General features: G+C 50.8%; 13 protein-coding genes across 13 annotated transcripts; 6 read left to right on the top strand and 7 right to left on the bottom strand.

Annotated features, from left to right (window-relative positions):
* Window positions 1–350: 350 nt before the first annotated feature.
* Window positions 351–1,425, top strand: MIND_00967500 (uncharacterized protein; the record flags this gene model as incomplete). Its single annotated transcript, XM_037366288.1, has 7 exons — window positions 351–406; window positions 568–910; window positions 960–1,089; window positions 1,141–1,157; window positions 1,210–1,225; window positions 1,276–1,365; window positions 1,418–1,425. The coding sequence occupies 7 exons, from the start codon at window positions 351–353 to the stop codon at window positions 1,423–1,425; spliced, it is 660 nt and encodes a 219-aa protein (XP_037217700.1).
* Window positions 1,426–1,936: 511 nt separating this feature from the next.
* On the top strand, window positions 1,937–3,700 carry MIND_00967600 (uncharacterized protein; the record flags this gene model as incomplete). Its single annotated transcript, XM_037366289.1, has 6 exons — window positions 1,937–2,405; window positions 2,462–3,021; window positions 3,079–3,198; window positions 3,260–3,331; window positions 3,381–3,476; window positions 3,530–3,700. The coding sequence occupies 6 exons, from the start codon at window positions 1,937–1,939 to the stop codon at window positions 3,698–3,700; spliced, it is 1,488 nt and encodes a 495-aa protein (XP_037217701.1).
* A 795-nt stretch (window positions 3,701–4,495) lies between these two features.
* MIND_00967700 (uncharacterized protein) lies at window positions 4,496–4,982 on the bottom strand (the record flags this gene model as incomplete). The annotated part of the gene is made up of 4 exons (XM_037366290.1): window positions 4,959–4,982; window positions 4,889–4,909; window positions 4,774–4,845; window positions 4,496–4,719 (listed from the first exon to the last, which is right to left on the bottom strand). The coding sequence occupies exons 1-4, from the start codon at window positions 4,966–4,968 to the stop codon at window positions 4,496–4,498; spliced, it is 327 nt and encodes a 108-aa protein (XP_037217702.1). The 5' UTR covers window positions 4,969–4,982.
* Window positions 4,983–8,779: 3,797 nt separating this feature from the next.
* On the bottom strand, window positions 8,780–9,739 carry MIND_00967800 (uncharacterized protein; the record flags this gene model as incomplete). The annotated part of the gene is made up of 2 exons (XM_037366291.1): window positions 8,780–9,625; window positions 9,689–9,739. 2 exons carry the CDS (start codon window positions 9,737–9,739, stop codon window positions 8,780–8,782), a joined length of 897 nt encoding a protein of 298 aa, XP_037217703.1.
* A 213-nt stretch (window positions 9,740–9,952) lies between these two features.
* On the bottom strand, window positions 9,953–11,776 carry MIND_00967900 (uncharacterized protein; the record flags this gene model as incomplete). The annotated part of the gene is made up of 11 exons (XM_037366292.1): window positions 9,953–10,023; window positions 10,070–10,099; window positions 10,147–10,248; window positions 10,295–10,360; window positions 10,407–10,590; window positions 10,640–10,686; window positions 10,735–10,790; window positions 10,834–10,987; window positions 11,038–11,308; window positions 11,354–11,441; window positions 11,487–11,776. 11 exons carry the CDS (start codon window positions 11,774–11,776, stop codon window positions 9,953–9,955), a joined length of 1,359 nt encoding a protein of 452 aa, XP_037217704.1.
* Window positions 11,777–12,081: 305 nt separating this feature from the next.
* Window positions 12,082–13,508, bottom strand: MIND_00968000 (Inner membrane protein; the record flags this gene model as incomplete). Its single annotated transcript, XM_037366293.1, has 3 exons — window positions 12,082–12,603; window positions 12,653–13,327; window positions 13,371–13,508. The coding sequence occupies 3 exons, from the start codon at window positions 13,506–13,508 to the stop codon at window positions 12,082–12,084; spliced, it is 1,335 nt and encodes a 444-aa protein (XP_037217705.1).
* A 92-nt stretch (window positions 13,509–13,600) lies between these two features.
* On the top strand, window positions 13,601–14,244 carry MIND_00968100 (uncharacterized protein; the record flags this gene model as incomplete). The annotated part of the gene is made up of 3 exons (XM_037366294.1): window positions 13,601–13,677; window positions 13,730–13,890; window positions 13,937–14,244. Exons 1-3 carry the CDS (start codon window positions 13,661–13,663, stop codon window positions 14,242–14,244), a joined length of 486 nt encoding a protein of 161 aa, XP_037217706.1. The 5' UTR covers window positions 13,601–13,660.
* Window positions 14,245–14,592: 348 nt separating this feature from the next.
* On the bottom strand, window positions 14,593–18,135 carry MIND_00968200 (Acetyl-CoA synthetase-like protein; the record flags this gene model as incomplete). The annotated part of the gene is made up of 10 exons (XM_037366295.1): window positions 14,593–14,958; window positions 15,001–15,438; window positions 15,485–16,479; window positions 16,533–16,575; window positions 16,621–16,746; window positions 16,795–16,924; window positions 16,973–17,289; window positions 17,333–17,451; window positions 17,506–17,779; window positions 17,824–18,135. 10 exons carry the CDS (start codon window positions 18,133–18,135, stop codon window positions 14,593–14,595), a joined length of 3,120 nt encoding a protein of 1,039 aa, XP_037217707.1.
* A 279-nt stretch (window positions 18,136–18,414) lies between these two features.
* MIND_00968300 (Flavin-dependent halogenase armH5) lies at window positions 18,415–20,333 on the bottom strand (the record flags this gene model as incomplete). The annotated part of the gene is made up of 8 exons (XM_037366296.1): window positions 18,415–18,904; window positions 18,952–19,105; window positions 19,152–19,424; window positions 19,474–19,854; window positions 19,908–19,950; window positions 19,997–20,093; window positions 20,145–20,260; window positions 20,316–20,333. 8 exons carry the CDS (start codon window positions 20,331–20,333, stop codon window positions 18,415–18,417), a joined length of 1,572 nt encoding a protein of 523 aa, XP_037217708.1.
* A 301-nt stretch (window positions 20,334–20,634) lies between these two features.
* Window positions 20,635–21,360, top strand: MIND_00968400 (MYND-type domain-containing protein; the record flags this gene model as incomplete). The annotated part of the gene is made up of 4 exons (XM_037366297.1): window positions 20,635–20,757; window positions 20,804–21,019; window positions 21,067–21,213; window positions 21,265–21,360. The coding sequence occupies 4 exons, from the start codon at window positions 20,635–20,637 to the stop codon at window positions 21,358–21,360; spliced, it is 582 nt and encodes a 193-aa protein (XP_037217709.1).
* Window positions 21,361–21,487: 127 nt separating this feature from the next.
* Window positions 21,488–22,321, top strand: MIND_00968500 (uncharacterized protein; the record flags this gene model as incomplete). Its single annotated transcript, XM_037366298.1, has 4 exons — window positions 21,488–21,637; window positions 21,682–22,016; window positions 22,071–22,145; window positions 22,192–22,321. 4 exons carry the CDS (start codon window positions 21,488–21,490, stop codon window positions 22,319–22,321), a joined length of 690 nt encoding a protein of 229 aa, XP_037217710.1.
* A 147-nt stretch (window positions 22,322–22,468) lies between these two features.
* MIND_00968600 (Arabinanase/levansucrase/invertase superfamily protein) lies at window positions 22,469–23,668 on the top strand (the record flags this gene model as incomplete). Its single annotated transcript, XM_037366299.1, has 8 exons — window positions 22,469–22,503; window positions 22,549–22,601; window positions 22,653–22,821; window positions 22,873–22,880; window positions 22,925–23,174; window positions 23,220–23,353; window positions 23,401–23,540; window positions 23,588–23,668. The coding sequence occupies 8 exons, from the start codon at window positions 22,469–22,471 to the stop codon at window positions 23,666–23,668; spliced, it is 870 nt and encodes a 289-aa protein (XP_037217711.1).
* A 56-nt stretch (window positions 23,669–23,724) lies between these two features.
* On the bottom strand, window positions 23,725–24,942 carry MIND_00968700 (Endo-1,4-beta-xylanase; the record flags this gene model as incomplete). The annotated part of the gene is made up of 6 exons (XM_037366300.1): window positions 23,725–23,733; window positions 23,780–23,881; window positions 23,929–24,163; window positions 24,222–24,363; window positions 24,417–24,645; window positions 24,697–24,942. 6 exons carry the CDS (start codon window positions 24,940–24,942, stop codon window positions 23,725–23,727), a joined length of 963 nt encoding a protein of 320 aa, XP_037217712.1.
* Window positions 24,943–27,193: the final 2,251 nt, after the last annotated feature.

Genomic DNA, 27,193 nt, shown 5'->3' on the forward strand with positions numbered 1-27,193 from the left:
CCAGATCAATGCCATGGCTGTGATGACTGGGCAATGCGTTTGCAATACTCTAAGTCAACACAGACTAGCAACTTGACTTGAGGACTGACGGACATTAAAGCAGGAGGCACTGCTCCATCGGTGAGAGCACGCGAGGCGGGATTGCGCGTCGCTTGTCGCTTAATCAAGCCCACAAAACGACCGCAAACAATATGTCTGCGTCCAGGACAGCTCAACGTTGGCACTTGAACGCGTTTTTGGTCCAAGTTTCGATGATCTCGTGACAACGTGACCGTGACTTTCTTAAATCGATCTTTCCTTCTCTCCTTCATCCGCAAATCGATCTTTTTCTCTCCACTCCAAATCGATCCATGGCCAACCTCACCAAACTCTCAGAGCACCTCGCGACGCGCTCCTATATCGAGGGGTAAGCTTATTTCCCTCTTTTCTTTTGGGATGACCATGCTTTGGTCCGTGTTACCAAGAAGCGACTAGACACCGCTGTCCCAGCATGCCGAGTTTTCTATACCTAGCTTTCTGACTCTCTTTTTCTTTGTCCTTCGGATTGCCTCTGATTTACTCCCCAAGATACACTCCATCGCAAGCTGATGTAGTGGTTTTCAAAGCGATCTCATCGGCGCCGAGTGCCGACTCCCACCCCCACATCGCTCGTTGGTACACCCACATCAAATCATACGAGGCCGAGTTCGGCACCCTCTCTGGCTCCAGCACGGCGGGAGATGCTTTCCTCGGAGAGTCGGAGGCGGCTGCACCCGCTGCTGCCGCTCCCGCTGCCGCCGCAGATGACGACGACGAGGTCGATCTTTTCGGGAGTGACGATGAGGAGGATGCTGAGGCGGAACGCATCAAGGCTGAGCGTGTTGCTGCCTATGCCGCCAAAAAAGCCAACAAACCCAAAGTCATCGCCAAGGTGAGTTTGATCTAACGTACCTTGCATCGCGATTTCATTTTGGGTTCAGTCCGTTGTTACGCTGGAAGTTAAGCCCTGGGACGATGAGACCGACATGGCCGCGCTTGAAACTTCCGTGCGTTCCATCGAGAAGGATGGTCTGGTTTGGGGTAGCAGCAAGTTAGTTTCCATTGGCTATGGTGCGTGATATACTAGTTGTGCATTCAACTTCTCGTCTGACCCATTTGAAGGTATCAAGAAGCTCCAGGTACGCTCCCTCTTTGCCACATTTTCTTCTATACCGAATCTTCTTGGGCTAGATCACGCTCGTTGTCGGTATGTTCTTCGTCTAGTCCCGCCTAAATGGATACTTAGTCTAATGATAGAGGATGACAAGATTTCGCTCGATGAGTTACAGGAACAAATCCAAGAGTTCGAGGACTATGTTCAGAGCACGGACGTGGCTGCGATGCAGAGTATGTTATCGGCCCTTTTAGACTCATTCTCATCTGATTGATGCAATGACAGAGCTCTGAAAACACATAAAATTAAGTCGTGTATGAGGTGTCGATCGAGTAGACGAGATATATGTGGTTCTCCATCAACGGCCAACTTTTTCGACTTCATTTCCGAAGCACTCTGTGTCGTTTGGCGGAGTTAAGACCCGTTGTAACAGTATTCGAGCAGAGGACCGACGGCGTACCAGCTAGACGCCACATCCTCCCAGAAACGATCATTGGGCTTAATGTCCAGTCGGCGCTAACTATGATTGGTCCAAGAGTGAATCTTGAGTGGGTCCATTCCGACGCGCGTGGTTAATGTTTGAAGTCAACAAGGTTTCTTCTTTCGGTGATAAACCGAATTTAGCGTCATGTTCCTAACAACCACATTTGTGCAAGATTTCGATCAGGTTGTATAGCTTGCCCAAATGGGAAACGGAGCTTGCTGAATACGGCGATCTTTTCAGGCCCGAGCAAATAACCTGTTCGTCGTGGACACCGGGATGGCACTCCTTTTTAAACCATTGGCGCTACCAGGTAGGCAAGCATGTTAGAATTCACCCCACACGATATTCTTCAGCACATCGCTCTTCTCACCACCACCCCTGTCGCGACCCCGCCATCCGACCTCTATGCTCTGCTTGCAACTTGTCGAACTCTTTATCGCGCCTTGAATGTGTCCTCTAATCCTCATCTCTATGCTGCCATTTTCCGACACCAGTATGGACCCGACTTGCGCAATAGGACTGACTCCTCTCTTTCTGCTGAACTCCACCAACGATGCGATGCTCTTGGGCGCTGTCGCCGTATTGACCTGGGCGTTCATCGTTTACGGCAGGATATGTCGACACTATTTTGGATGGTGCTCGAGCATGGGAGCCAATGCGATGCCCTCTCTCAAGTCGGCTTTTCGTCATTTGTTGTTCAACTCGCTCGGAATCTGTTGAGCGACAGAAAGGGAGACAAGAATAACATCCAGTTGGTCGTTTGGCTCTTGTGTCTGGCCCTGTCGAGAAGTGCGTTGCTCCCTCGGCGCAGTACATAGCAGATTGCCTCTGACACCGTGTTTTAGACGACATTCTCTCGCAGATCCCAGAAGAAGTTCGAGACGAGCTCGTGATCTCATTACGTCCCTTCGTCTCGACCGACGCGTCTCTATATCTTACCTCACTATCTCCCTTTTCTGCTACCGACTCACAAGACAAGCTATGTTGGCTCCCACCCTGTTCAACTCCGCGGTCGCGCCCTCAGGCTGTCAATGATGAAGCAGGGCTTCTTTTCTACAACAAGCGTGTATTTCTCGACCTCCCACCCGTATCGGACGCTGCTGTTATCCTGATTTTTGCGCTCAAGGAAGCTGTTCCACTACAAGCACCATATCACCTCCCAGCAACCCGCGCATTGGCGATTTCCGAAAGTCGTGGTGGGCCCACAGCCGAGGACTACACTACTTTCCAGTCAACCCTTACGCCTTTGTTTTCTGATATCCGCCAAACCGAAATGCTGACGCAATCTCGTTTGGCCACGACTCGTGCATGGGTGGTCAACACTCTGCCTGAACCAGAAGCCGCTGACCAACGTGCGCTCATTGGAGCAGGCTCGATTGCCGGCGTCTGGGAAGGCGCGATGATGGTAATGATGTTTTTCTTCTTGCCTCGCAGCATTCGTGTTTTAACCCATCTCTATTAGATCTCCTCCTGTGGACTATCGGAAGATTCCGAGCCCCCCGACTTTCTCTGTCGCACGCCAATGCAGTGTGAATTCGTCGAGCAACAACACGAGTCGCCTCCGGATTGGGATCACCGCGAGGTATGATTATTTGAATAACCACTATCTTTCTGTTTGTTGAACCTTTTCCCGCTTTTTTTAGACACAAAGCGGGAACTGTCCGAACATTTTGATGAGACCGGACGTGGAGGCTTGTATCGCGTTAGTCGGGCAGGTATGTGAAACACTGCGAATTGCGCCGCTCCTCGTTGACCGTCGGGCAGACGCTGCCCCAACATGAGGAGGCGTGGGGCTCCGATGGTTTCACTTTCGCGGGAAGGGCGCACAAAAATGGAGAGATCGTGTTTACTCGCAGACCAGTACGTCCATCTTCATCTTGGCCCAACTCATGATTTCTCACGCTCATATCAAGAAACAACCGGCAAACCAAACTTCGGAAGCATGGCTCTTCATCGGCCGTCTATGTTATGGAAATGCACTTGTTGGCACCTTTCGATCGTCGGCAGTCGATGACGCATGTAGTGTGTGCGGAATTTTCAGTCTACGCAAGCAGACCCCAAGTCCCAATGCAGCGCCTGAATAGAGCTTAGTAAGTTGCTAGAACACCTAAGTATCATATGTACTTAATCAGTTATACTACAATCTACTCTAAGTATTTCCTAACACCCACTGGGAAAACCTCGATTAGTGTACTGACATGCGCACCCGAGCTGGGGAGTCCCGTACTATTCTGTCATCGATGCCAGGCTGTGTCAGTACTCGATGTCGGTTGAGTCTTGGCCGTGGCCAACCTGTAATCATGTCTCGCCGGAGTACCGCAACCGTCATGACAAGACCCTGCCTCATTATTAGCTACAGCGAGCGTTCGCCGCTCTCTTCGCCGTCGTAGTGCCACTCTGAGGCCGTAAATAGGGACGACGGACCAGCATGAGTGTGAATGCCAGTGCAAGCATCTGCTCTCAGCACCTCGAGTCTCAACGGCATGACCCAACTTCACTTCAAGTTGTTTGAGAGGGCCGTTATTTTTATGCCAGTGGGTGCCTAGACCGTCTAGATCTCGAGTTTCCGTCGGAGTGGGACAAGTCAGAAGAGAACTAGTGCCAGCCAGGGGGTGAAAAGACAAAAATGTCCTCGCAGAGTGCCTAATAGCGTGAGTGTTTGACGTTTAATTGTGGCTTTCTCACCGGGTAAGTAGGGCAAGCAAACGCAAACGACAGTCCCCGCTGTCCGCTGTCTGGCTTAGCGACCTATCACCGCTCGCATAAGTAACGACAGTCGAACATAGCCTTATTAGGCCGCTTTCACGATCGCTTTAGTTTCTGCCAGTGGCAGACGAGCGCTCAAGTCGACGCGGTCAATGGATGCAACCACCGTGATTTCATTGGCATGAGTTGCTGGAAGCACCGGTGCCAGTATCGGGTGTGCGGCCAACAGGGCGTGGTCTTCGAGCAATACTGTATACAGCACTGAACTGAGCACCGCCAGCCGGAAGAATTAGATAGCAATGTGACGCCGAGTCGGAACGAAAGAGATGCCAACCCGCTTCTCGTGAAGAAAGAAGGCGGGAGATCGGCATACCGCTGAGAACGGCAAGAGGCGAGGCTAAATCCAGTGAATTCTCATCTGCTCGGCACATCTATAGTAGTAACAACTGACTGGAAGTTTTGGCTTGCAATTGCGGCGGAAAAGAAGACAGACCGACGACTCGGACTCGAACGGCAGGTACTGCTGACGGTGACAATGTCCTCCTGCCCGAGCTACTAAACGTAACGCGAGAGGGTCTCATTTCCGTCTAAGTATGTTGCAAGTAGAGAAAGTCGCAGATTGAGATGATTACTTACTCTGGGCCATGGTGGTTGTTTAGGTCAAGAAGCTGTCCGATCAAAACATGCGTGTTGCACTGGTATGACGTGTATTGTTTTCGCCGGTGCCGGGCCACCACGCGTGTTGAGGCTGAGTCTTGAGCCCAGCTAGCCAGGTAGTCCGGCATGTTGAAAACTGAACTTGCAATCTCCGAGAGACAAAAACACGCCACCATCAAACGTTCAAGTTTCGGGGTAGTGAGCGATAAGTTCAACGGACAGGAATGCTGAGTATCTGTAACCAGAACCTCACTCACGACAAGTGATTCACGAGTTCGAGTCGCGTTGCAGTGATCTGCGCAACAAGTATTTTGATCGCCGAGATGCGATCAATGAAATACTTGCTTGTTCGCTCTCGGAACATAATGATCAGTTGATATCGAGTTCGGCTGCTCGAAGCAGGCTGGATGAATCCCAAAAATAGCTTTCGCACTGGCAGAGACAGACAGATCTCGGAGGCCGGCATGCGTGGGCTCCTAGGCGAATCTCCCCCCCCACGAGATGAGTTCGTTGCGTGTGATAGACGGATTTCAAAACTTAGAAGGGCTCTAAAAAGGTAATCAAAGAGGCGCCAGTATCATAGCCCCAGCTATGGCCCCACACTCCCGAGCCCGGTGATCAAGAAAACCACGCCTGAATAAAATTATTTTACTCGGCCGCGTTGTAGTCCGAGTCCAGGTTAATCATGATTACGGCCCGGGTGGTCACAACGCCAGTTGCTGCTAAATTTATCCTTCAAGAATTCTACATCTCAACTGCGCCACGGGCGTGAAACCAGGTGCGCGAATAGCTCCCGTCTCCGTCGGGTCTCAGCGTTTTGGTGGCTGCTCGAAACCACTGGCACGAGCGCTACCCTTGGGTCGGACGATCGAGTTGAGTGCCACAAATATGAAGTTTGCTCTCCGTCCTGCGAATGATGACCCAATCTCTGATATGAATTCATCTGGGATCTGTAACTTTTTTACGAGTAACTGCGCGACGGATCAGCATATTTTACACTCAGCCTGATAGATCATCAATGCCATTGTTCAAGCCCCAGTTCTTCCATGCCAGGTGCTGTTGTGATAAGGTTCAACCCTCCTTCAGTTTTCCAACAAAAAGGACTCGGATTAGCGTGTTGTGAATATATCGTAGAACCAAGTGTCAGCCTGAGTACAGCTTATCGGAGCCCGAGGTCAATGAATAAGAAATCAGCACAGAGTATAGCTAAGGAGAGGGCAGCTATTATATGATCCCACTTCTTGGTGAGCGAGACGGGGTCTTGACGTCGTATTGGTAAGGCTATGGCGGCGGGGAAAACGCAATATATTCCAAGCGCATCAAAATTCTTGAACCCCATAGTTTGCGTTCACCTCGCCTAATAGGACCTTGAACGTCAATGGCGCTTCTTGCAAGTGAGATGCATGCTCTAGCTGACATGCACCGATATCTTGCGGACGCAGTAAGAAACCAGCAGTCAACGTTGTTCGCAATTCCGCACCCCCGCAGATGTTGGGTAAACCTTCGGCAAAGGGCCCGGGACGACAAGGAAAGGGCTTCGCTCCGTGATCAGGCTGGCGTAATCGCTTCGGAGAAACTTGGTAGAAAGTTTCGTGAAAACGCAAGTACCTGTATCAGCCCGGAGATCGTCACAGAGAACGCGCCACGGACACACAAACAAATGAATCGGAGCAGCGGTAGGCGGGCGGCATCGCGTCAAAGACCCAGTTCGCCTGGGTGACTATTGGCAGGGCGGAACTTTATGGTCGGGTCGCAACTCGAATGTGACGAATCAGTAGAACTAATGGAAGCCGGCGATGGAAAATATTTACAGTCGGACAGCTTGTTCCAACGAACTGTGGAGCCGATAGACGCGATTCTGGATAGTTCCGGCTTCCGATGCCTGCTTACAAGCCTTGACCCTTGATGCGCTGAGTCGAGTACTTAGCCTAAACAAGCTTTGGTAGAGATGAGGCAGAATTAGAGGCAACTTGAAGTCCGCTTTGTATACTAGCACGCCATTATAGAGAGCTTTCGAATTTTTCACAGTGGTTAGAACATTCGAATCAATCCGAACCTGAATGATACGCCTTTTGGGGCGAGCCTGGCAACCGTGGGGGTACAAGGGATTTAATCCAACATCCACACAACTTGTCAAGTTCGAATTCGAGTCAGAGCCGTCCTGAGGTGCCGCCTATATGGTAATTCGATTGTACCTTCTAAATCAATGTTTTGCCTTGCGTTGGAGTAGCGCCAGGGAGCGTGAAAGCCCATGCATCCATAAGCATAGAGCACGCTATTGAGACAACACTGGATCCCAGATGACTGCTTCTCGTTGTTATCCAAGCATACTTCGATTCAACTGTCGAAGATCTGCTCTCGTTTGACTGAAGAAGTTGATATGTTCTACTTCCCGCGTATCTGCCCCCTCGCTGGGCGTCAACAGATACACAACGAGAACAGCAAGTTGATTACAAGTCCACCAATACGGAAAGACCTCCTCGGAGGCGCGGGGAGAAGACGTTGATGGCCGTTGGGCCACTGACCCAAGCCAGTGCAGAGCCGATAATCGTATTATTTTGGCGCGTATTTGGCCACAGAGCTTTCGGATAGTGCATGACTGTAGCCCAGATAAGAATAGCACAGGTCCATAGCAGATTGCGGAGGTGAGCAGGCAGATGTTTGTGCTCCCGTAGGAAGAATTTTGAACAGTGCCAATGCCGTGAATGACTCGGATACTTTGAGAATGGAAACCGGGGAAGAACAGCTCAGCTTGGGCTCGGGCTGGCTGCCGACCAATCGACAGCGCCAATTGCGAGTTCGGCATCCATCGGCTGATTTTGCGAATGAACGGTGCCTTGGATTTCACGAGTATATGAGAGAGCAATCAAACAACACCCTTCAATAAAATGTGTGTGTGGGTGGGTGTTGGAAGCCTTATACTTGGCCGGGGGGAGAGCACGCCAACTCGGATTGGCTGCGAGCTTGACGGAGAAGACTCGAGCGGCGATTTCACTGGATCGGCGTCGTCGCTCTGACTGTTGGCCTGTTATTTGCCGAGCGGCACTGACGGTGGCGTTGAGAGTTCAAGAATGTCGAAAAAGGTGTATGTGGTAGAGTCGCTGCCTCTGAGAGAAACTCGACAAACTCGGATATGTCCAACTGGAGTCTGCAGGGAGGATAACGGTGGCGCCGCCGCTGGAGAGACATGAGGAATTCGCGATGGTCGCCCTCGGGAAGATCTGGATTGAATATTCTGCACCTGAGGGCATATTTCCTTCGAACCGATTGAGGATAAGCGCTTGAGCAGCATAGAATTGAATGGCTCACGCCATGTCCGCGTGGGGTTCTATAGGGTCCATCTGTGAGGCCAATGCTTTAGACATAGTCACCTCGGAAATTCTTGTAGTCTTAGCTTCGCCGATGTTCACTAGATCGCTCAACTCGGCTGAGGCGCTGATCATGGACGACTGAAACCAGTGTGAGCCACAAGGACGACTCCTAGCCACTCAGCAGTCTCGAACTGGACACTCGACGAATCTGTAAACTTCGGATTCAACATAGGTGCGATGACAAAGCATTGATCGACGGTTGCTACGGTGATGCCGACAACGACAGGTTTGCCAGAATCTGGCCAGACTGAGAATACACCAGGGCAATTACACGAAGGAGGTGCATGGGTATCAAAAGGAGATTATGACTGCGAGATATCACCACACGTTGGGCACTAGGCAACTATTTGAACGTTGGGTCGATATGTAAGGAATAAAAAAGAGAATAAATGCCCGGTAAAATCCTCTAAATATACGCTAAAGGCTCCTCTAGAGCATGAAGACAGCAACGCCCAAAGCACCAAGTGAAGCAAAGAGGCCACCGGCGCGGAGAGAGAGAGCACCGCTCTGGCCTTTCGAACTGCCTTGTCCAAGTCCTCCAGCAGCTTTGACAGCACTCGTCAAGAAGTCAGCGCCACATGTGGCAACGACACCCTGATAGAGCTCTGACTGGCCAGACATCAAACTGCTCTGGGCAATGCCGGGGGCGTAGTTGGTGCTTCCTTCGAAAGAAATGTAGTTGGTAAGGACATTACGAGTGCAGGTCGTGCATAGCTGGGCTTTCGGCAACGAGCCTTTGAGGAGGAGGAATAGGAGGTTGTTGTCGTTGATGGTTTTGGCGTTGGGCATATAGGCAGTTTGTGATCCCGATTCGGCGCGACGGGAAACTGAGGCGATGTTGACGGCAGGCGCGAGCTTGGCGTCGGTGGTTGCATTGCTGGCCAGGACACACCAATCACCACTGTCGTCTTTGGCACAAACAGATGACAGAAGGGGGAGGAGGCTGTAGAATGTGTCGTAGATGATCTTGACCCCTGCGCTGGGTGAAGAGGTCAATTCGGCGCCGCAGGAGGTGTAGAAAGAGGCCAGTTTGCCAGTGATGAGGCTTTGTGGGCAGGCTGACGCTGTTGCGCTCGAGCAAATTGAACTGAGAGCCGAGCTGACCGCGGCCTTGCTGGCTCCATTCGAGTAGTTTCCTCCGGGACCAAATGACGACGATGCAGAGATGAGCGATGTCGTGCAAGAAGCGAGATCCGTGTCGGTATTGAGGGAGGAGAGGAAGGACGAGCAGCCAGAGCTGATGTCGGTGGGAATGTAGGGGTTCGACGACGAAGCCTTCAAAGAAAGAGATACAAAGGTTAGTCGTCAAGGTCAAAGGGGAGTCTGAAATTGGCGTACGGCTTGAGCTGCAGCCGCAGTAACGAGGATAAATGTGATGGTGTGGATCATGGTGGAAGTTGCAGAAAGAGTGGACAACTTTTTAGTGTCGGGAGGACGACAACGGCGTGTCTACAACGTTGCAGCGTTGAGGAGAAGGGGTCTGATGGGAGTGAGTCACACGGTGTGACATTTCCAATCACAAGTTCCGGATTCAGTCATACCCCAATTTTTTTTACACAAGTATCGCTATTGCTATTGGCACAACATATGGTACATGTACAACTACTGCTTGTCGGGTAAGGGCTCCGGGATTTTCGGAGGGGATGCAACCAACGCTGCTGCATAAGGATTGCCTGGACACAGTCAGCAAGGAGAATTACTAAACATAAAACAACATACGGCTTCCCCACTTGGAGGTGTTAGATGAGCCTGAGGCCGAGTGAGTTAGAAAGTCATGATTCCAAGTGTCTTCATACCACTTGGGGGAGGGTTCATCGGTGGCTCGTAATTCTTGGTCGGTGGGGCCATACTTGAAGTTGGCGGCGGTCCAGGAGGCGGAGAGAAAATTCCGGGAGAAGCTAGAGGTAATTAGAAAGAGATACAAAATCTCAAGGAAGTGTTTACCTGTTGGTGGCGGCCCAGCTGGTGGTGGAAATTCCGCCTGTGGCATTATGAATGGTCCGCGATCCCCTAAATCGCCAGATTAGAGGAGTATAACGATGAGAATGAGATAGACCTGATGACCCTCCATCATAGGACGGTAGCGGCGGGATGTCCATACCACCAGAGGCGCTCTCAAATACACCCCGTCGATAGGAATCCAGTGCCCGACGCGCAGTCGCCAGAATGTCTGCTGCCGCACTCAAGTCTGAACCAATTACAGACAAACGAGCAGTTGCGTCAGCCAACTCATTTGTCAACTAATAGGAAGCACATGAGTGATACGTATCAAGGGATTTAAGGACTTGCATTGTACTGCACGGCCTCAACGTTACGCTGGGAGGCCTTGATCTTGTCTGATATTTAGTCAGTTCGATGATTCTCTCTTTGGGGCTTGAGCACACCGTGGAACATCATGTCAGTGAAGATGTTGTCAAAGATAACGTCCGACATTATTGAACTGTAGTGTTGTTTGAACGAGCATAGTGGAACAATGCGCTTACCCATGGGCCACAGTGATTTGACCTATTGGTTTCACCTGCGGGGACGCAAGCATGGCTTGCTGGACGTATGTCGCTGCCTGGGTCGCCAAACCCTCCGCTGAGCTCAACGCGTTCCTCTCCATCCAGTCACTGACTCCTCCACCACCAAACATGTCTGTAAATAATATGAGGACATAAGGAGGGGATAGCGAAGAATATTCATACCCCAGGTAGAATAGCTTAGCGCTTCTTGGATCTTGCTGCTACAACCTCGCAGCGCACTGTTTGCCGCCTTGAGCAGATGGACAGCTTGTGATTCACGATTTAGATAGCCTTGGATCTCGTTGTAACGTCCTTGTGCATTCGAAAGGTCGTATTCCAGTCGGTCATCTTCAGGATATGCTTGTGTGGGTCCATCAAAGACTTTACTGTACAGCTCCGCGAGATCTTGCTTGGTCAGATTATATCGCTGCAACTTATTCTCCAAATCAAGTTTCTACGGGCCAGTCAGGTGAGAATCTGAACGAGATAGCAAACATACGACAGCCTGAGCGTCAGAAATGAGCTTATCGAGCGATTCTTTCCTGCGTTTCTCTTGCGTCTCGCGTTCTAGTGCTTCGATGTATTCCCTTTCATGCCTTAGCAAGCGACAAAAAACATGAACAACAACTCACCGTTCTTCTTTGCTCGCCTTGGCGTCGAATTTCTCCTTCCGCCCAGTGATCTTTGCCGCAAACCGTCTCGTCGTCGAGTCCCTAAGTGCCTCGTGCTCCTTCCTCTCCTTTTTCGTCTTCTTCTCCAGCACTTGGATGGTCTGCAACGTCTCCCTCGCCTGGGCCGCCAAACTCGTAATCATCTTCCTCTGCTCCTCCAACGCGGGCGGAACGTAGTCCAGTTCAGCAATCGCGGCGAGCAGCTGGGCGTGGTAAGCCGCATTCTGGCGGACTGAGGCAGCAGCGTCCATCGTTCGTGGCAGGAAGAGCAGATAAGAATGTGTGTAAGGGCGAAGATGCTTTTGTTTTGTAGGCAGATCGGCCCAATTCCGTCATTGCTGTGCCAGTTGAGGACGGCATAGCCTGCCGCACGCCACGAGAAAACACAAAGCTGTAGATTGAGTCGCCAACAATGCTGTTTGTATTCAACAGAAGCCGGCGCTTGCCGAGCCGAAACCATCACCAAGAGCGCTACTGAGCACTGAGCGTCAAGTAATCTTCAGTCTGTTGAATGGAGTGGGTAGACATTAATTGATACACTACTTATGCTTTTTATCTACTTTTTGCTAACCTTCGCTTTCGGCTTCGTTGTCTTTTTCCTCCTCGGCGCAGCAATAGGCTCAGTTTCAAAAAGCCCAGACGAGTTTGCTGTCATTCTTGAGGTTGATTGCGCCTGGCGGGCAAGCTCATCGAGCGTCCTAGGAGGGCCTTGCAGCGTTGGCATTGCTTTGGGCGGAATGTAGGGTGCTACTTTTGGGCTTGCAGCCTTCGCGAAGGACTGTTTGCTTGGGGAGTTGCCGATATTGAGGAAGTACCGGAACGATTCGCGGAATGTGGGTATAACGAGTTCGCCACCAGGAGGAGTGAAGAGGGGCGGTATTCTTAGAACACGGCGGATAGCGGCGTTGCGGAGGGCCATAATTTGCCCTGCCGTCAAGAGAGTTGTTACAAAGAGGGAAAGTGTGAGCCCGGAGGGGAATGTCATGAGCCAGTAGAGTCCAACAACGGAGAGCAGTCGGAAAGCATTCAGTATATGACCCATACTTGGATTGCTGTTATCCATATCGCGCGCGGTTAGCTAGAAACCATCAATATGGAGAGGTAAAGTACAAGATCACCAAACACACCACAAACATTGCATTTCCCGTAGCTGTAACCAGAAGTGGCAGGATATAGTGCGACGGTTGTGTGAGGTCCGGAAGCCAGTCGAACCCGCTCTGGGTCAGTTGAATGACCGGTAATTCACACATGCGCTTGATTCCGAAGAACAACCCAAGCGACACTGGCAATTGAACCAACATGCCTGACGCTGCCCCCAGCATAGACACACCAGCATCCTTGCGAACCTTTTTCATCTCCATGCTAGCTCGTTGCATGGAGACAGTATCGCCAACCCGACGTGCCTCCTTCATCTTGTCGACAAGCTCATTGAGCTGAGATTGGACGGGCCGCATTCGAGCGGTCTGTCGAGCTCCGTTGACCGAGAAAGGAAAGACGACGAAGCGCCAAAGCACGCTTGTGGCAACGAATGTCCAGAACCAAGGGAGTCCGGTAAGCAGGTGGACTGCCTCGAGCGAGTATTGCACCATTCCCGCTGGGGTCCAATGACATAACCCAAGAGCAGCCAAGTCTCCTGCTTGGAGCGGAGGAACAGACCCAATAGTCGGCGCTAAAGATTCAGCGAGTGCATCTATGGACGTTGAAGCTGCTTCAGGAATCGTTTCTGTTGTTGTTGCAGCGGCAGTTGCGGCGCTATTTGTCGAATTCCATCGACTGCCGCGCCATCGTGGGTCCACTGGTTTCTTATCGAATGAGCAGGAATTATACTTGTGAAGAGTTACTCACCGATAGTCTTTGGGTGAGGACTAGGGTAGAAACCAGCCTCGGTCGCGTATGCAGCAACAAAAAGTTGGACTGGTTCGTTGAAATAGACCGTCGCGCAGCGGCCAGTCCAAATCTACTAGTCCAAAGAGTAGGGTTCATGACCGCTACTTATGCAGCTTCAGAAAGGATGGGTCCAGCACTGACCCAAGTCGCGTCGCCGAAAAAAGAAGTGACGCGTCACACCGCCGTCACACCGCGGCGTCACGAGCACCACTTCAGCACTAGTACTAGTACTTCTCTTGGCCCAGGCCATGAGCCATCGTTATCAGTTCGTGGTTTCGTCGTTTCTTCTGCTGCAGCAAAACTAATGCAGCTGATAGTGGCCATCGTGCGCTGTCATTCACCGCGACTGACATGACTGAACTCGTTGAACTTCGGGCTAGACAACGAACTTTCCATGGGGCTTACACACGCACTGCTCTCGGAAATCTGGGATACGCTCTCGCGATTCTTCGTTTATTCGACCACAGATTCTATGCTAGTAAGGCATTAGTAGCTTCTGCATAATTACTCCAACACCGATCCAGTTGGTCTCCTCTTCGCTATTCTTGGTGCCGCCCTTTACGTCCTGGCTTTCCTTCGGGCCCGGCACTCGCGCCACGATTTTGCTGACTTTGACAAGCCCGAGAGCCCCAATGCGGCTGCCGGAAATGACCGTCAACATGAATGGGGTTCGCTCAGAGTGCGCTCGCGAGAAATCATCAAGACCAAAGGGCAGGAACACGCCCGGCTGTTTGGACGGCCTTTCATTACAGCTGGATGGATCGTGGTCGCAGTCGCGGCTGTTGTTGCGGTGGTGGAGATTGCACTACTGGTTTTGGTTCTGAAGATTTAGTCCTGTGCTACCCAATTCGGAAGAACTTTTTTATCACGTACGCCAATCCACCTCGCGCCAGAGACTTCTTTGCGTCAACCCTAACCGCAAATGAAAGACCAAGGTCATGATTCCAAGTCAATCACGCCTGGGTCGCAGTTTTTTTTGGACTTCGCTAGCGCTGTGGCTGAAGCATAGGCTGTATTAGTTTATATGCATTTGTATTTCTCTAGGATTGGATAAAAGAACTTTTTGTATTCAACTTGAAGCCAATCCTTGAGCCATTCCAAAAGAATCGGAAGATGTCACAAATGGCCTTCTTCTCTTTCCATAACGTTGCAGTTTGATATCTATTTGGAGTACTCATTTCTAACTCGCATACTCTGCATAGGTATTGACGAGTTGACCAGTGACCTCGTATTCCAGCAAGCTACCCGCCGCTTCCCTCGCGTGGTCAATCTGCAGGCGCGCCATTTCTCCACCATGGACATAGTCTTCAAAGAAGGAGAGGAGCTTGTGTGCCGACAGGTCCGTTCTTGCCCGAATCTGATCCAACCATGCTTTTGCGGGGACTATTGGAGCATCATATAAGGCCGACAACGTCTCCGCTACCAGTGACCATGGTGTCGTAACACCATTCTCCAGGCCGTAGAACGCGGGTTGCGATTTGCTGGGGAAATGAATTTGCTGATAGAGCACTTCAGCGGCGATGTTGACGGGCAGCCAACGCACATCCTGTGGTCGTTAGAACCATTCCAACCTGAAAGAAAAAACTACCTGAAGACCACCAGGAACAATCTTCAACTCCTTGCACGACCTCATTAGTGTCGGGATGAACTCGCTCCTCGGCCACGCCCCACTTCCTTCCGCCCCTGCAAGCTGCCCGCTTCTCACAATCGTTGCTTCCAGTCCTGGTCGCTCTTGCGCTGCATATTCGATCAGTTTTTCCGCCACATATTTGGAGTGTGCGTAGCCTTGGTCGAGACACGTCGCAGGCGATTCCAACGATTTTTCAGGGGCAGGGCCATTGCTCCAGCCTCCCACAACCCCAATGGATGAGAGGAAAGTCAGATGGGCAGGTTTTTCCAGAGCCGAAGACAGAGAGAGGTCAAGCAGATTACGAACACCCGCGATATGGGCTTTGAATGAGGGAAGGATAAGGTTGAAGTTGACCATCCAGGCGCAATGCACGATGTGAGTTATCTCTGTTGTCAACTGCATTCCTTGGTGACAAAATCTGCAAATCAGACTTCGAACGTACCTCTTGGTAGACCTCGTCATCTAGTCCCAGTTTAGGTTCTCCCAGGGTAACATCAAGATATACCGCCCGTCCGCACTCTACGGCAACCGATAGAACACTGTAATCGAGTCCTCGATCCTGGAAGCCGGATTCATGGCGTTGCTCGATAGTTCTGCTCCCGTTTTTGCGGTTGAGCAAGTAAACCTTGCGGACCTCGGGCTTTCCGAGGAGGGCAGCTACGAAGAACGAACCAAGCGAGCCAGTCGTCCCAGTGACCGCATACGTGTCACCAGTGACTTTGGATACGCTTGCTTCCGATGATGGTCGGTGAACAGGGAGGTCCTTGGTGTAGTGGACAATAGTCTCGGAAATCGCCGTCCTAACATCAACTTGTCCTTGTTCAATCCTCCTTTCCAGTCCGATACTCAAGAACCCTATCAGCCGTGATAATGTTGGAAGCATATACACCACATTCCGAGGAACTGCAGTTTCATTTCCCGACTTCTTCAACGCTGCCAGAATAGCGGCACGGACACGCATGGCCATCAACGAATCCAGACCCAATTCGAACAGGTCTTTGTCCAACGGAATGTCGTCCGTCCTTTGGAGTACCGTTCGGATTACACTCCCCATATACGCTGTGATTCCTTCGAGATCATTGGCAGCAAATCCACCATCCAATACGGCGACTTCTTCATATCCGCCGTCCTCTGCAATCGTATAGGCAGCCGCGATTTCTTGCTCGTATTGTTGTAAAGTCAATTTGCGATTGACCGTTTGCTTGTCGGTGAGGATAAATGGGCGTTCCTGATCTGTAGCAAGCACCAAGGGACGGATGAGACGGGAGTGTTGTGGGACGATCGAGTTGACATTCGTGACAATATGTGGCCAAACAGCATCGAGGAACTCGTCAGAAGGAAGTGGCTTGGCCGGACTAATGATGACGCCATTGAGGAAACGGCCAGCACCAAACACTGTTGCGTTTTGAATCAAAGGAGATGTGCAAAGAAGGGTTTCTTGTGTTGCATTCGTCAGTCAATTCTGCAAAATACCGCGGCAAGAACTATACCAAGCTGTTTGTTATCCGTTTTTTCGCCATTGCTCAGCACGGTCTACAACGTCGAATCAGTGTCCCCGTCGCAGTCGGGACAACTCACGATATCTCCTGCTCTCCCCACGATCCTCCACAACTCTGGATCTTGTGGATGCTGGATCCATAGATCACCAGTGGCGAATCCCTTCGGTTGGTGATGGTTAATTATGGCTGGAATGTTCTCCTTGGGCTTTCCAGAAGGTTAGCTTGTGGCTCCCAGCGAAACAAGATTCCGCACCAGAACAATCATTTCCTTTGGCTCTCCATCAACCCCGCGGAAATAGTATTCGTACATGTCATTCAGCCGCATGTAGTTCCAGTTGGCGTCGTCTGAGAGCTCCAGCATTCCTAATGGCCCCACTTCAGTCCTGAAACGAAGTTAATCTCATGGTCGATGATAGAAACATGAAGCTTACATCCCCACAACCGACTGGATTGGCACTCCCGCTTTTCGGAGGGCGTCTCCCACGTCTTGCCGCAATGGCGCTCCACCAAACATCACCATGATCGCTGACTTGAGGACATCTATGTTCTCCCGCCCGTCCACAATATCTTCCAAGATGCTTGGTGCCAGCAAAATCTGCAACTTGGATTTTGCCTCCTCTGCCAACTTGGTGACCACAGAGATGTGGCGTAGTACAATTGTTGCGCTCGGTGGCTGACGGAGATTCAAAAAGCTTATTCGTGCACCAGAGCCGACCGTCAAGCTGATGGAGAGAAGGACTCCGATGGCCTATTTTGGTCAGTATGATATTTGGTGGATCGAGGGAACATACGTGGAAGAAGGGCATCATAGTATAGTAGGTGCATTCGAGAAATGTGGGGCTCTGGCGGCGCATCGCCGCGCTTATGCCCAGGAACCAACGATGAGGTATGGGGATCAGCTTTGGATGACCTTCCGAGATTGATGTTCAAGTCCTTCCAAGCTATGATTTAGGACTTGACTGACCTGTGGATCCCGATGTGTGCATATAAAGCGACGTAGCGTTTCTAACTTCAGCGACAAGTGCCTCTGGCGATTCAACTGCATAACCGCTCCATAAATCGTCGTCGTCGTCCGGACCCAAATCTGGTGCTTTAATCACTTCAAGCAGCGGTTCATCGCTTTTAAGGGACTGGGAAAATTGGAATAGGTCAGAGTCAGAGATGAGATGGGAAGCTTGAGCGGCTTTAAGGAGGTGGACTGTCCCACTGGGTGAATTTCGTGGGGAGAGAACGAGAGGCTTTGTGTTGTCAGAACAGCTCTGGCAGCAACAGCACATATTACCGTCCATCGAAGCATCAATATCGCGCATAAAGTCACAAAGTAGTTGTAGCCCGTCCGGTGCAGCAGGCCAACCACAAAGAGTTGGCTGTCTCCGGCCTTGCGGGCTGGGCGATGAGCGGAATCGCTAAGCTGTTTAGCACGGCAACGAATATCCCGCAGCCCACGTCGCCAGGTAATGCGAGTTATTTCAGTGGTTGTGCCCTCGTTGATGATATAACCAAGGTCGTTTTCACCGTTCCCAGCACGCGCTGTGCGAAGGAAGTGCTCTGGAAGCGGCTCGTCAAGATTCATCGTGGGGAGGGTATCCGCCATAGGTCAATGGTGGCAGTGAGAGAAAGGGTCTGCTATAGAAGACGCCTTGTCGGCGAGTTGATAAATCTCCTCAACTCGTAATTCTTGGATCCTCATCGCTTTAGAGTCAAGCCGGGTGAGCGTGGGGCACAGCATTTGACTTGATATCTTTCCGACTTATCGGCGGATCGCACGATATGGTCGGTTTGAATGTGGTTCCAAATGACAGGGTTTACTGGTATCACGATCACATGATCGCGTTCGCATATTTTCGTGTTCCGAGCCCGATCGTGTATTCATCTACTCAGTACGTATCAACCCCAGATGTCCTCGCTCAAATCGAATTGACAGGCCATTGATAGTATCATGCGTATCTTCGCTCGTGTCATTCCTCAAAGCAGTCATCTTCAATCGCCGCAAAAGCTCTCTTGCGTCGTCATCCTCCGAATCAATGAGATGGTTGAGCTCTTGCATGTCTACAATGTGCTGAGGCTTCTCTTTAACCTCATCCGACGAGATCTGGAAAAATTGTCGTGAAAAGTCGACGAGATTGCTCAGTTGCGAGTCTGCGATGATGCTTTCTTCCGTATTGAGGAGGTCGTTGGAGGTGTCTTTTTCGCCTTGGTACACTATTTCAATGTGATTAGCGTTCGTGAAGAGCAGCTTGAAGACTTTCGTGCCTGGTCTGAACACGTCATAGGCTTCCCCATATTGTTCCATACGCAACGCCCCCAGCATCCTTGGGTTGCTCTGCATTTGACGATACGCAATGAGTACAACCATCAGGAATCTATAGCGAGCATTAAAATCAACGGGTTTTGTGTGATGGGGAATCACCTCGTCTGGGCGATTGCGATCTTGGTCGTATGCCAATGCTGGGTCTCGACCTCGCTGACCTGTCCTTTTGAGGACGCGAGGATTGTAGCAGCGGCAGAGAGTCCGCCTGTCAGCGCCATATGGAAGCCAGATGAGAAGAGTGGGTCGATAAACGCTGTAGACGGTCAAAGACCATCGATATTCCGCTACAAGAAACATACCTGCAGCATCACCCACCAGTCGATAGTGGTCACCCGCATAAGACGACGCGTAATAGCTCGAGTCTCCTACACTCTTTACACTTCCCACGACAAATTCCCCATCCTTGAGAAGCTCCAGAATTCCAGGAGCCAATTTGAGCTGATCGAGATAGTGTGCCTCAAGCGCGAGTCCACTGTCTTTCTTCTTGCTCGTTGAGTTGTCTTGATGCATGACAACGCCTACAGAGGTAGTCCCATTGTGGAGCGGGATGAACCACGCCCAGCCAAGTTTGTCTGCGTGCTCGTGAGAAGGAGAGATAACGTGTACTTTGAGAAAATATACCTGACAGGCATTCAAATAACGGCGCCCCATGTCGCGGCCCACCTTCGTTGAAGATAGCTGCGCCTCTCCAATAGCCGTAGACAGCAACGTTGCGAAGTGCGTCTCGAACAATCCGGTTCTTCAGGTATTTGGTGGCCATGATGCTCTGGCGCCCAGAGGCGTCAATTAGCCAGTCGAACTCAATTGAGCCGCGCGAGCCAGATTTGCGAGTCCAGTGAGCACGTATGGGACGCGATCCATCGAAATCAAGCCATTCGACACGGGTCTCCTCAAAGACTTGAGCGGATTGGGAGGTAGCATAACGAAGAAGAAGCTCATCCGCCTCCGACCGTACAACATTCCAGGTTGTGCGGCCAGGGCCCAAGGTTGAGAAGTCGGTGTCTGGGGAGATACTGAGTCTGTTATATACTGATAGGTGTTGACTGATTGCTTACAATAGTCTACATCATCTTGGGCGAATCGAAAGCAGGCGCCGGGCTGTGTATTGAGTGAGCAGAGTATTCGCCAGTTGTGTTCCACCGACCTTATGTTGAAAACCATGCGCCTCAAATGTTTCTTCGAGTCCAATAAAGCGCAGATAGTGTCTGAGGGACGGGAGCATGCTCTCGCCAATATGGTCTCTAGAGTAAGTCGGTGAGTTATTGATCATTGACACAAATTATTTGGCAAACCGGGGATGCTTCGCAGCCTCGAGTAGGACAACGGATATGCCCTCTCTAGCAAGTACTGTCGACGCATAGCTTCCCCCGGGACCTCCACCGATCACCAGGACAGTCGTCTTAGCGGGCTAGATTTATTCAGCCAAAAAACAGATATAGGGCAGACACTGAGACAAGACTCACAATTGCGTGGCTAGACATTTAGCGCTAGACTCTCGGATGCCAAAAGGAAGTCCATATAAAGATTCCATGCTACCCCATCGGCGCACATACCAGCCCGAATCTAGCGTGAACTGAGTGTTTATCGAGACAGAGAGCTCTGATATAGAAGTTTTTTCCTCCGGGTGAAGGAGCGCTCCATCTTCGTGAATTGAATTCGGTTACTGGTGTTCTGCCGCCCGGAAGATGGCCTGAAAAATGGATGATCGGGAAGAGGGTTGTGGGCGTCACGTGAGTATCATTGGGTCTCCTACCTCGGTTCTTTCCACACTGGAGTTTTCTCATGGCTGTCGGCACAGACGATGTTTACAAGCTTGACCTCAATGAAATCATTGCCTTTCCCGACTCTGCGCACGTCCCTGTCCTCCCCCCGCAACCCGGAGAGAGCTGGATCATTCTCGCTGAGGTAGCATTCTGAACATGAGGTCAGACGCTCATTGAAAGCCACACAGATAATACAAGATGTTTCGGCATTTCGGCCTGTCTTTCTCACCCGCGATAAGATTGGCTCCGAGTTTATCGTGGCCTTCTACACTGACAACCCGATGGGAGATGTGGAAGCCATGAAGTGCAGAGTCGGGCACGTCATGTGCATTCGCAATGGGATGCGCCATAGATTCTTCGATGGCCAGAGCGGTTATCGCATTGAAGACCCCACCACAACCTTCGTGAGCTTCAATTTGTTGAAAAACTGTGGTCCCTACAACAGTCGTAGATGTTGCCGTGTTCGATGGCACAACTTCAGCAAATCAACTCGCGTTTGCGGCAAATCAATGACGACGGAGAGATGGGAAAGTGCATTGCGTGCAAGAAGCAGGCTGAATTGAGGTGCAAGAAGTGTCAAGTCAGGTATTGTGGACAGGTAGCCAGGGATATCATAGTCTCGCTGGATCCGTTCTAACTCTCTCGTCAGTCATGTCAAGCCAAGGATTGGAAGGACGGGGGCCACAGGAAAGAATGTGCCATCATTGCTACGCTGCGACTTTGGAATCGTACTGACTGGGGCTAACTTGGTTGTCCTTGAGAGGGAAGCTTATCAGTGTTAAAAATGATAATGTACTGTATCCGTGTCAGTTTAGCAAACGTCCTCGTGATCGCGTTCTGCATTCCCACGTTCTTCTTTACGAACCTCCATTATGGTCGACTCCATCTCAAAAGGGAAGGGCAAAGCACGCGAAGAGCGTGTCATTCCTGTGCCAGATGAACCATCCAACCCGTACCTCGTCCGTATAACGTCACATGGCAAGATGAACAGCTTCGTAACTTTTGCACTACAATTTTTTCAGGTTCGTTAGCAAGTTGTCGATTGAATGGAATTACAATCGGCTAGAAACACGACAGCGTGCCGCTTGTCTTCCATACCCTTCCTGCGTCTTCATCTAAGAGTGCCGAGCAAAGCAATGTTGGAACCAGCTCAAGACCTGACCGTGACTCAAATGGCCTCTCTCCGACGTCCCTGCTTGCCCCTCGTCTCATCTCCGTCGTCGAGATCGTCAAGAGAGAGTACCTTAAGGCAATGGCTGCGGACAAAATAACCGGCCTTTACCAATACAACGAGGTGGGGATTCTCGAAGACCTTCCCGACTATGCGGCGGCCAGACAATCCGCAGACCCAGAAGAGGCGCGCGCTCAGATGATTGCGGAAAAGTTGAGCGGGAAAAACCAGTATGCCTGCGCTTTCTTTTTACTTTTTCCTTTCTTTAAATTAGGATTTTGTAGCCTCAAAGCGAAGCAGACGCCATACATGAAGATTACTCTGAGTCGTTCACAGCTTCCTGACATTGGAAGCGCTACGTGAGTCCACTAACTACATCCTTTCCCCTCTGATCACGCTACTCAGAGCCCAGGAGCCGCTCAAGCGAAAGTTGTCCAAATCCGCGAAATCCCGAGCAAAGAAAAGAGCGAAGAAGAATGCAGTTGAAGTTGGTGCTGGCGCTGAGATAGATATGGAGGATGGAGATGGGTCGTGACGCAGAGGGATTGGTCGACTCCTTTCTCTGTTCATGTATCTTGCCAGCGCGATATCTTGTTCTCCCTTGTCTCCTACAGTCAGGCTGTGAAATCAGCGTTCTCCCGGCATAAACCGGGCCGAATCACACACACTTCTTCAACCCACCATGTCTGTGAACCAGCAAAGCGTCCTCATCACAGGGTAGGCTCTCAGTCCACCAAACAATCGCACTCTAAATGAGACCAGTTGTACACCTGGGGGTATCGGGTTCCAGCTGGCAAAGGAATACCAATCAAGAGGTCCGCCTCAATAAATCGGTCAAAATTGACGACAATGGAATTGGGAAATAGGCCTACGAGTGCTAGCCACTGCACGAAAGGCCGAGGTCTGCTCAGAGCTCATCTCGCTGGGCTTCGAGGCGTTGGAAGTCGATGTGACCAAAATTGAATCCGTCCACGCTTTACGCGACAAAGTGTCGCAGTTGACTGGCGGTACTTTAGACGTACTCGTCAATAATGCGTGTGTTTCTTCAGCTCATGTTTCTGTACTGCCTCTCACTCTATTCCTCAGAGGCCGTTGTGAGTTTTCGTCTTGTCCTCCTTGCGAATTTCTCAATCGGCAGCTTGTACTGTCCCTGCGACGGACGTCCAGATGAGCGACGTCCATGAGGTATTTGATACCAACCTTTTCGGAGTAATGCGGATGGTACAAGAATTCGTCCCTCTACTCATCGCGAGCGGCGATGGGCGCATAGTCAACATCGGGTCCATTGCCGGAGTCATGCCTTACCCATTTGGCGCAGTTTATAACGCCTCGAAGGCTGCGCTGCATGCTTATGGCGATAACCTCCGACTAGAACTTGCACCATTCAAGTGCGTCTTCCAACTATCCGTATACTCTCCTCATCTTGGCGCTAGTATCCAAGTTATCACCATCGTCACCGGCGGAGTCAAGAGCGGCATCTCAAACAGAACGCTGCCCATTTCTCCGACATCTCTCTATGCCCCCATCGCCAACATCTTTGTCAAGACCCGCATGAACCGCTCCCAGAGTACCCTCGCAACTACACCTCATCCTCTCCTCTAACCAACTCTGCAGAGAATGCGATGCCAACAGAAGCCTATGCACGCGCGGTCGTTGCACAGTCCCTCCGCCGCAGTATAAAACCATGGTTTTGGACTGGAAACTTCTCATATTGGTGCTGGTTTATCGACACATTTCTCCCCAAGAGAGGCTTCGTGAGTCAACCAAACATTCCCTCCTCACTCTGATGATTCGACTTCAGGACTGGATCTTCTCGTGGGAATTTGGCTTGTCCGCCCTCAAGAAAATCGTTTACGAGCGCAGGCAAAAGAGGCAATCCTGAAGTCATGGCATTCAATGTTGCTATTTTATCACTGTACTTGCACCCAGTCTGCAATCTCAGAGGCACTAAACAACCGTGAGCTTGGTCCGGCATCAAGTGTCTAGCACAAACCTGCGAGTAGTAGGCGTTGGAAACTTTGCAGGTTGAACCAGAGGCACAGCAGGTTGCTCCCGTCCATCCCTGGCCTCCGCACTGTCCGTAAAGCGCGGCACACTATGCTGTTTTCAGAAAGGGTGCGTGGCAATAGCAACATGGCTTACTGCTCCTCCAGTGCCAGAGGGAGGGGTCGATGTAGTAGTGGTGGTCGTTCCGCCTCCGCCACCTCCGCCTCCGCTGCTTGTGCCCTCGGACACCGTAATCGAGGCAGAGCCGCTGCTCTGGTAGCCTTCGGTAGCGACAATTTGGTAGTTGTGGCTTCCCAGGTTCATTCCGGCCTTAGACCAGGCGTTGAAGTGGTTCGAAGTCGTGACAGTACCGCTGCCACGTTTGCTCTGGCTAGAATAAGGGACATCTCAGTCCCTACTGAAAAAACAACAAGTCTGGAAACGCGCACCGGATACTCCAGTATTGGTAGAAGGTGGCAGTGCCCTGGATGGAAGGCTGGTTGACTCGTTGCGTTTGGTAGATGTTGTATGTTCCACCGTCAGATGTGACGGTTCCTTTGGCAGAAAGACCGCTTCCTGGGTTGTATGTGCCTGCGCATTGAGCTCAGCCCATTGAGGGGTGCATATGGAGGGAAAGTGTATACCGAAATCTTCCAGGATGTAGTACTCGATCAGAGGGTTGGTGGTCCATCCGTAGACGCTCAAATAACTGCGCGAGGTCGTATTCAATGCTACGCGAATTGACTTGAGAATACTTTGACTTGCCTGTTGCCGTTGGGGCTGTATGTTCCGCTGAAGGAGATGGCCCTGATAGGTTTTTAGGAAGTGTCGGGAGACATAACTTGAAGTGCTAGAAACGAACCGTGCAGCACCCTACAAAGCATGAGTTTTAGACATCGAAGCAAGAGAAACGGCGATGCTGACCGGGTTCCATCCTTTTCCACCGACAAAGTTGCCGGCGTTTCCGCTCCATTGGACGCTGTATTGACCGCCAGCACCGTTGGTATAGGTGACAGCCCCAGCTCCGTCTGTCCAGAACGAGTAGTAGAACCCGTTGTTGGTACCAGTGCTAGAGGCCGTGCCAGATCGCTCTGTCAGGTTAGCGAATGGGAAGGCAGCTGCGCTGGTAGCCGCAACAGCAACAGCGAGGAGGCTCTTGAATGAGACCATGGCGTGGTATACCGTTCGAGGCCTCACTCAGCAATGACGCGCCCTTTTAAACCAGCAGCAAATGACCATGGACGTGACCTTGTTCAGCGCATGCACCAGCAACTGTATGTGGTGCGGAACCGAGAATTAACCAAAGCAGCGAGGGTTACCCGAAGACAAATCAAGTGACCGAGGATGGATGAAGTGCCTCCGCTTGCTTGGCACCCGTTAATTATCCCACCCGGAAATCTTCCGAGGCATCGTTGGAGAGAAAGGGAGAGAGCTCATAAAACATTGCTTTACATTCACGTGACAGGGTGATATGGTCATCGTTCTACACAGTACACTCCTCTACAGAAGATTTAGGCACAGTCGTTATTTGTGTCGAGGTCGTCCTTCGGGCGACAGAAAAGGCACTCAGATCGTACTTGTTTGAACGCGTAAGTAGTGCAGTGTTGAATAGAGGGGACACGACGAACTGTTAAATGCAAGGGAACCGTTTTGTTTTCACCAGAATCGTCTTCAAGCTCAAACCGCCGCCATCCACCCCGCGAGTTGAGGCTGCTCATCAAAGAGTTGCTATACAATTTAGCCAATGGAATGTTAAAGAGCAAATGCAGTCCGCTGGTCTGGGTAAAGTGTTAACTGGAACGGCGACTTTGCATAACAATGCCCACATCGCCCAGAAAGAGGCCGAGGTCGATGACGGAAACGATGGAGGTCATCATGCCTGTCTTTTCCAACGAATCAGTGGAGCTCCTGATGCAAACAAGCCGTTGGTTGAACCTGTATCGTCACTACACCCGAACCTATGAGCGGCGCACTTGACAATGCAGCGAAGAAGAACCGCACTCACGCCGAATAATGCGATCGACGCGGGTGTCCGTCGTAGACAAGCCAGTCCGATGTTTTCTCTGTTGGGCTGTTGTTCACAAAAGCCCAGCTAATGCTTGACGAAATAACAAACGAAAAAGAAAACTGGTGAGTTCATTAGCTCTGGTGGAGAGAAAAGTATCTTGCAGACCTACCCAAGGTAGTGGTAATGACTACGTCTCCAACCTTGTGAGACGTGATTTACTCAGATTTCGATAGATAGTGGGTGAGCATACCGCTGCGCTGAGCAACCAGCAAATGACCGGAACCTGGAACCTCTGGAAATGCGAAAAATCTGGAACGAAAGCGATAGCGGCGGCGGATGCGAGTCCGCCAACTAGCGACATGTTAGGCATTCAGGTTGACGATGCACGTATGAAGGGACTGCGCACAAGCATTAGTTAATGCACATAGGACCACGATGACCAGAATCCACAGGTTGCCGGTGAGAGTATGAATTCGCCACCCGTAGAAAAGTTGAACCATGCAGCCAATAATGCCCTAGAATATGGTCAGTACTTGAAAGTTAACACCACAGAAGAGCAACCGTCATAGCAGGGTCGGTAGCAAAGACTGTATTGAATTTGAGAACAGTCGAGGAGCCTCTAAGCAACTTGAACGTACCCCAATTCGCCTGGGAGAGATACACTGGGTCGTCTAGGAAGAATCTTTACAATGCATCTCCAAAATAAGCTGACGCATACTAAAATGAACGATGAGTGACTGATAGAGGTAGGCCGTCATAAACCCCGTGTTAAGAGTGTCTGCTATCATGAGGACAGCGACCTATCCACTTGAGAAACAGCTTGAGGCATTATTGATGATACGAACGTAGGATTTGATGAATATGGAATCACTAATGGGAAGGAGGTAAGCAAAGTGAATCTGTGGTGATAGAACAACGAGCCGCTTGTAAGTGGTCATGTAGAGGTATAATTGTGTGGTCATAACCCCGAACAGCATGATATTCGCAGCAAGTCTAGGAAAATGTTGGAACAAACAGAGAGGCGAGTGATACCCGGTACCCCAAGAACATTGGGCCATGACTGGACATATGCCATCAACGCTCAAATGAATTCAAAACGAGTGCACCCACTCAGCCTCAGCTGGATTCTTGTTGACATCCATAGCGGTAGGGTGATGCCAGTGGGAGTACACAAATGACTGTGTGGCATGGGATGCCGGCCTTATAGAGGCACCGCAGACCGAGTTCTCGCTTCCCTTTCAGATGTAGATATACCTTGGTCGCTTCGGTCCTCCAATTTGGAAGTGGTCCTGTCGATTACCCCGCTAGCTAAATAATTTGAATCTTCTTCGGATGACCGATTGCGAAAACTTCGGACCCTTGGTGAAGTAAAGGGAAAGCTGTATACTGAAAGATCAACCCACACAACAAACA

The sequence above is a fragment of the Mycena indigotica genome (assembly GCF_014461135.1).
Source record: "Mycena indigotica strain 171206Taipei chromosome Unknown Mind.scaff0008, whole genome shotgun sequence".
NCBI lineage: Eukaryota > Fungi > Basidiomycota > Agaricomycetes > Agaricales > Mycenaceae > Mycena > Mycena indigotica.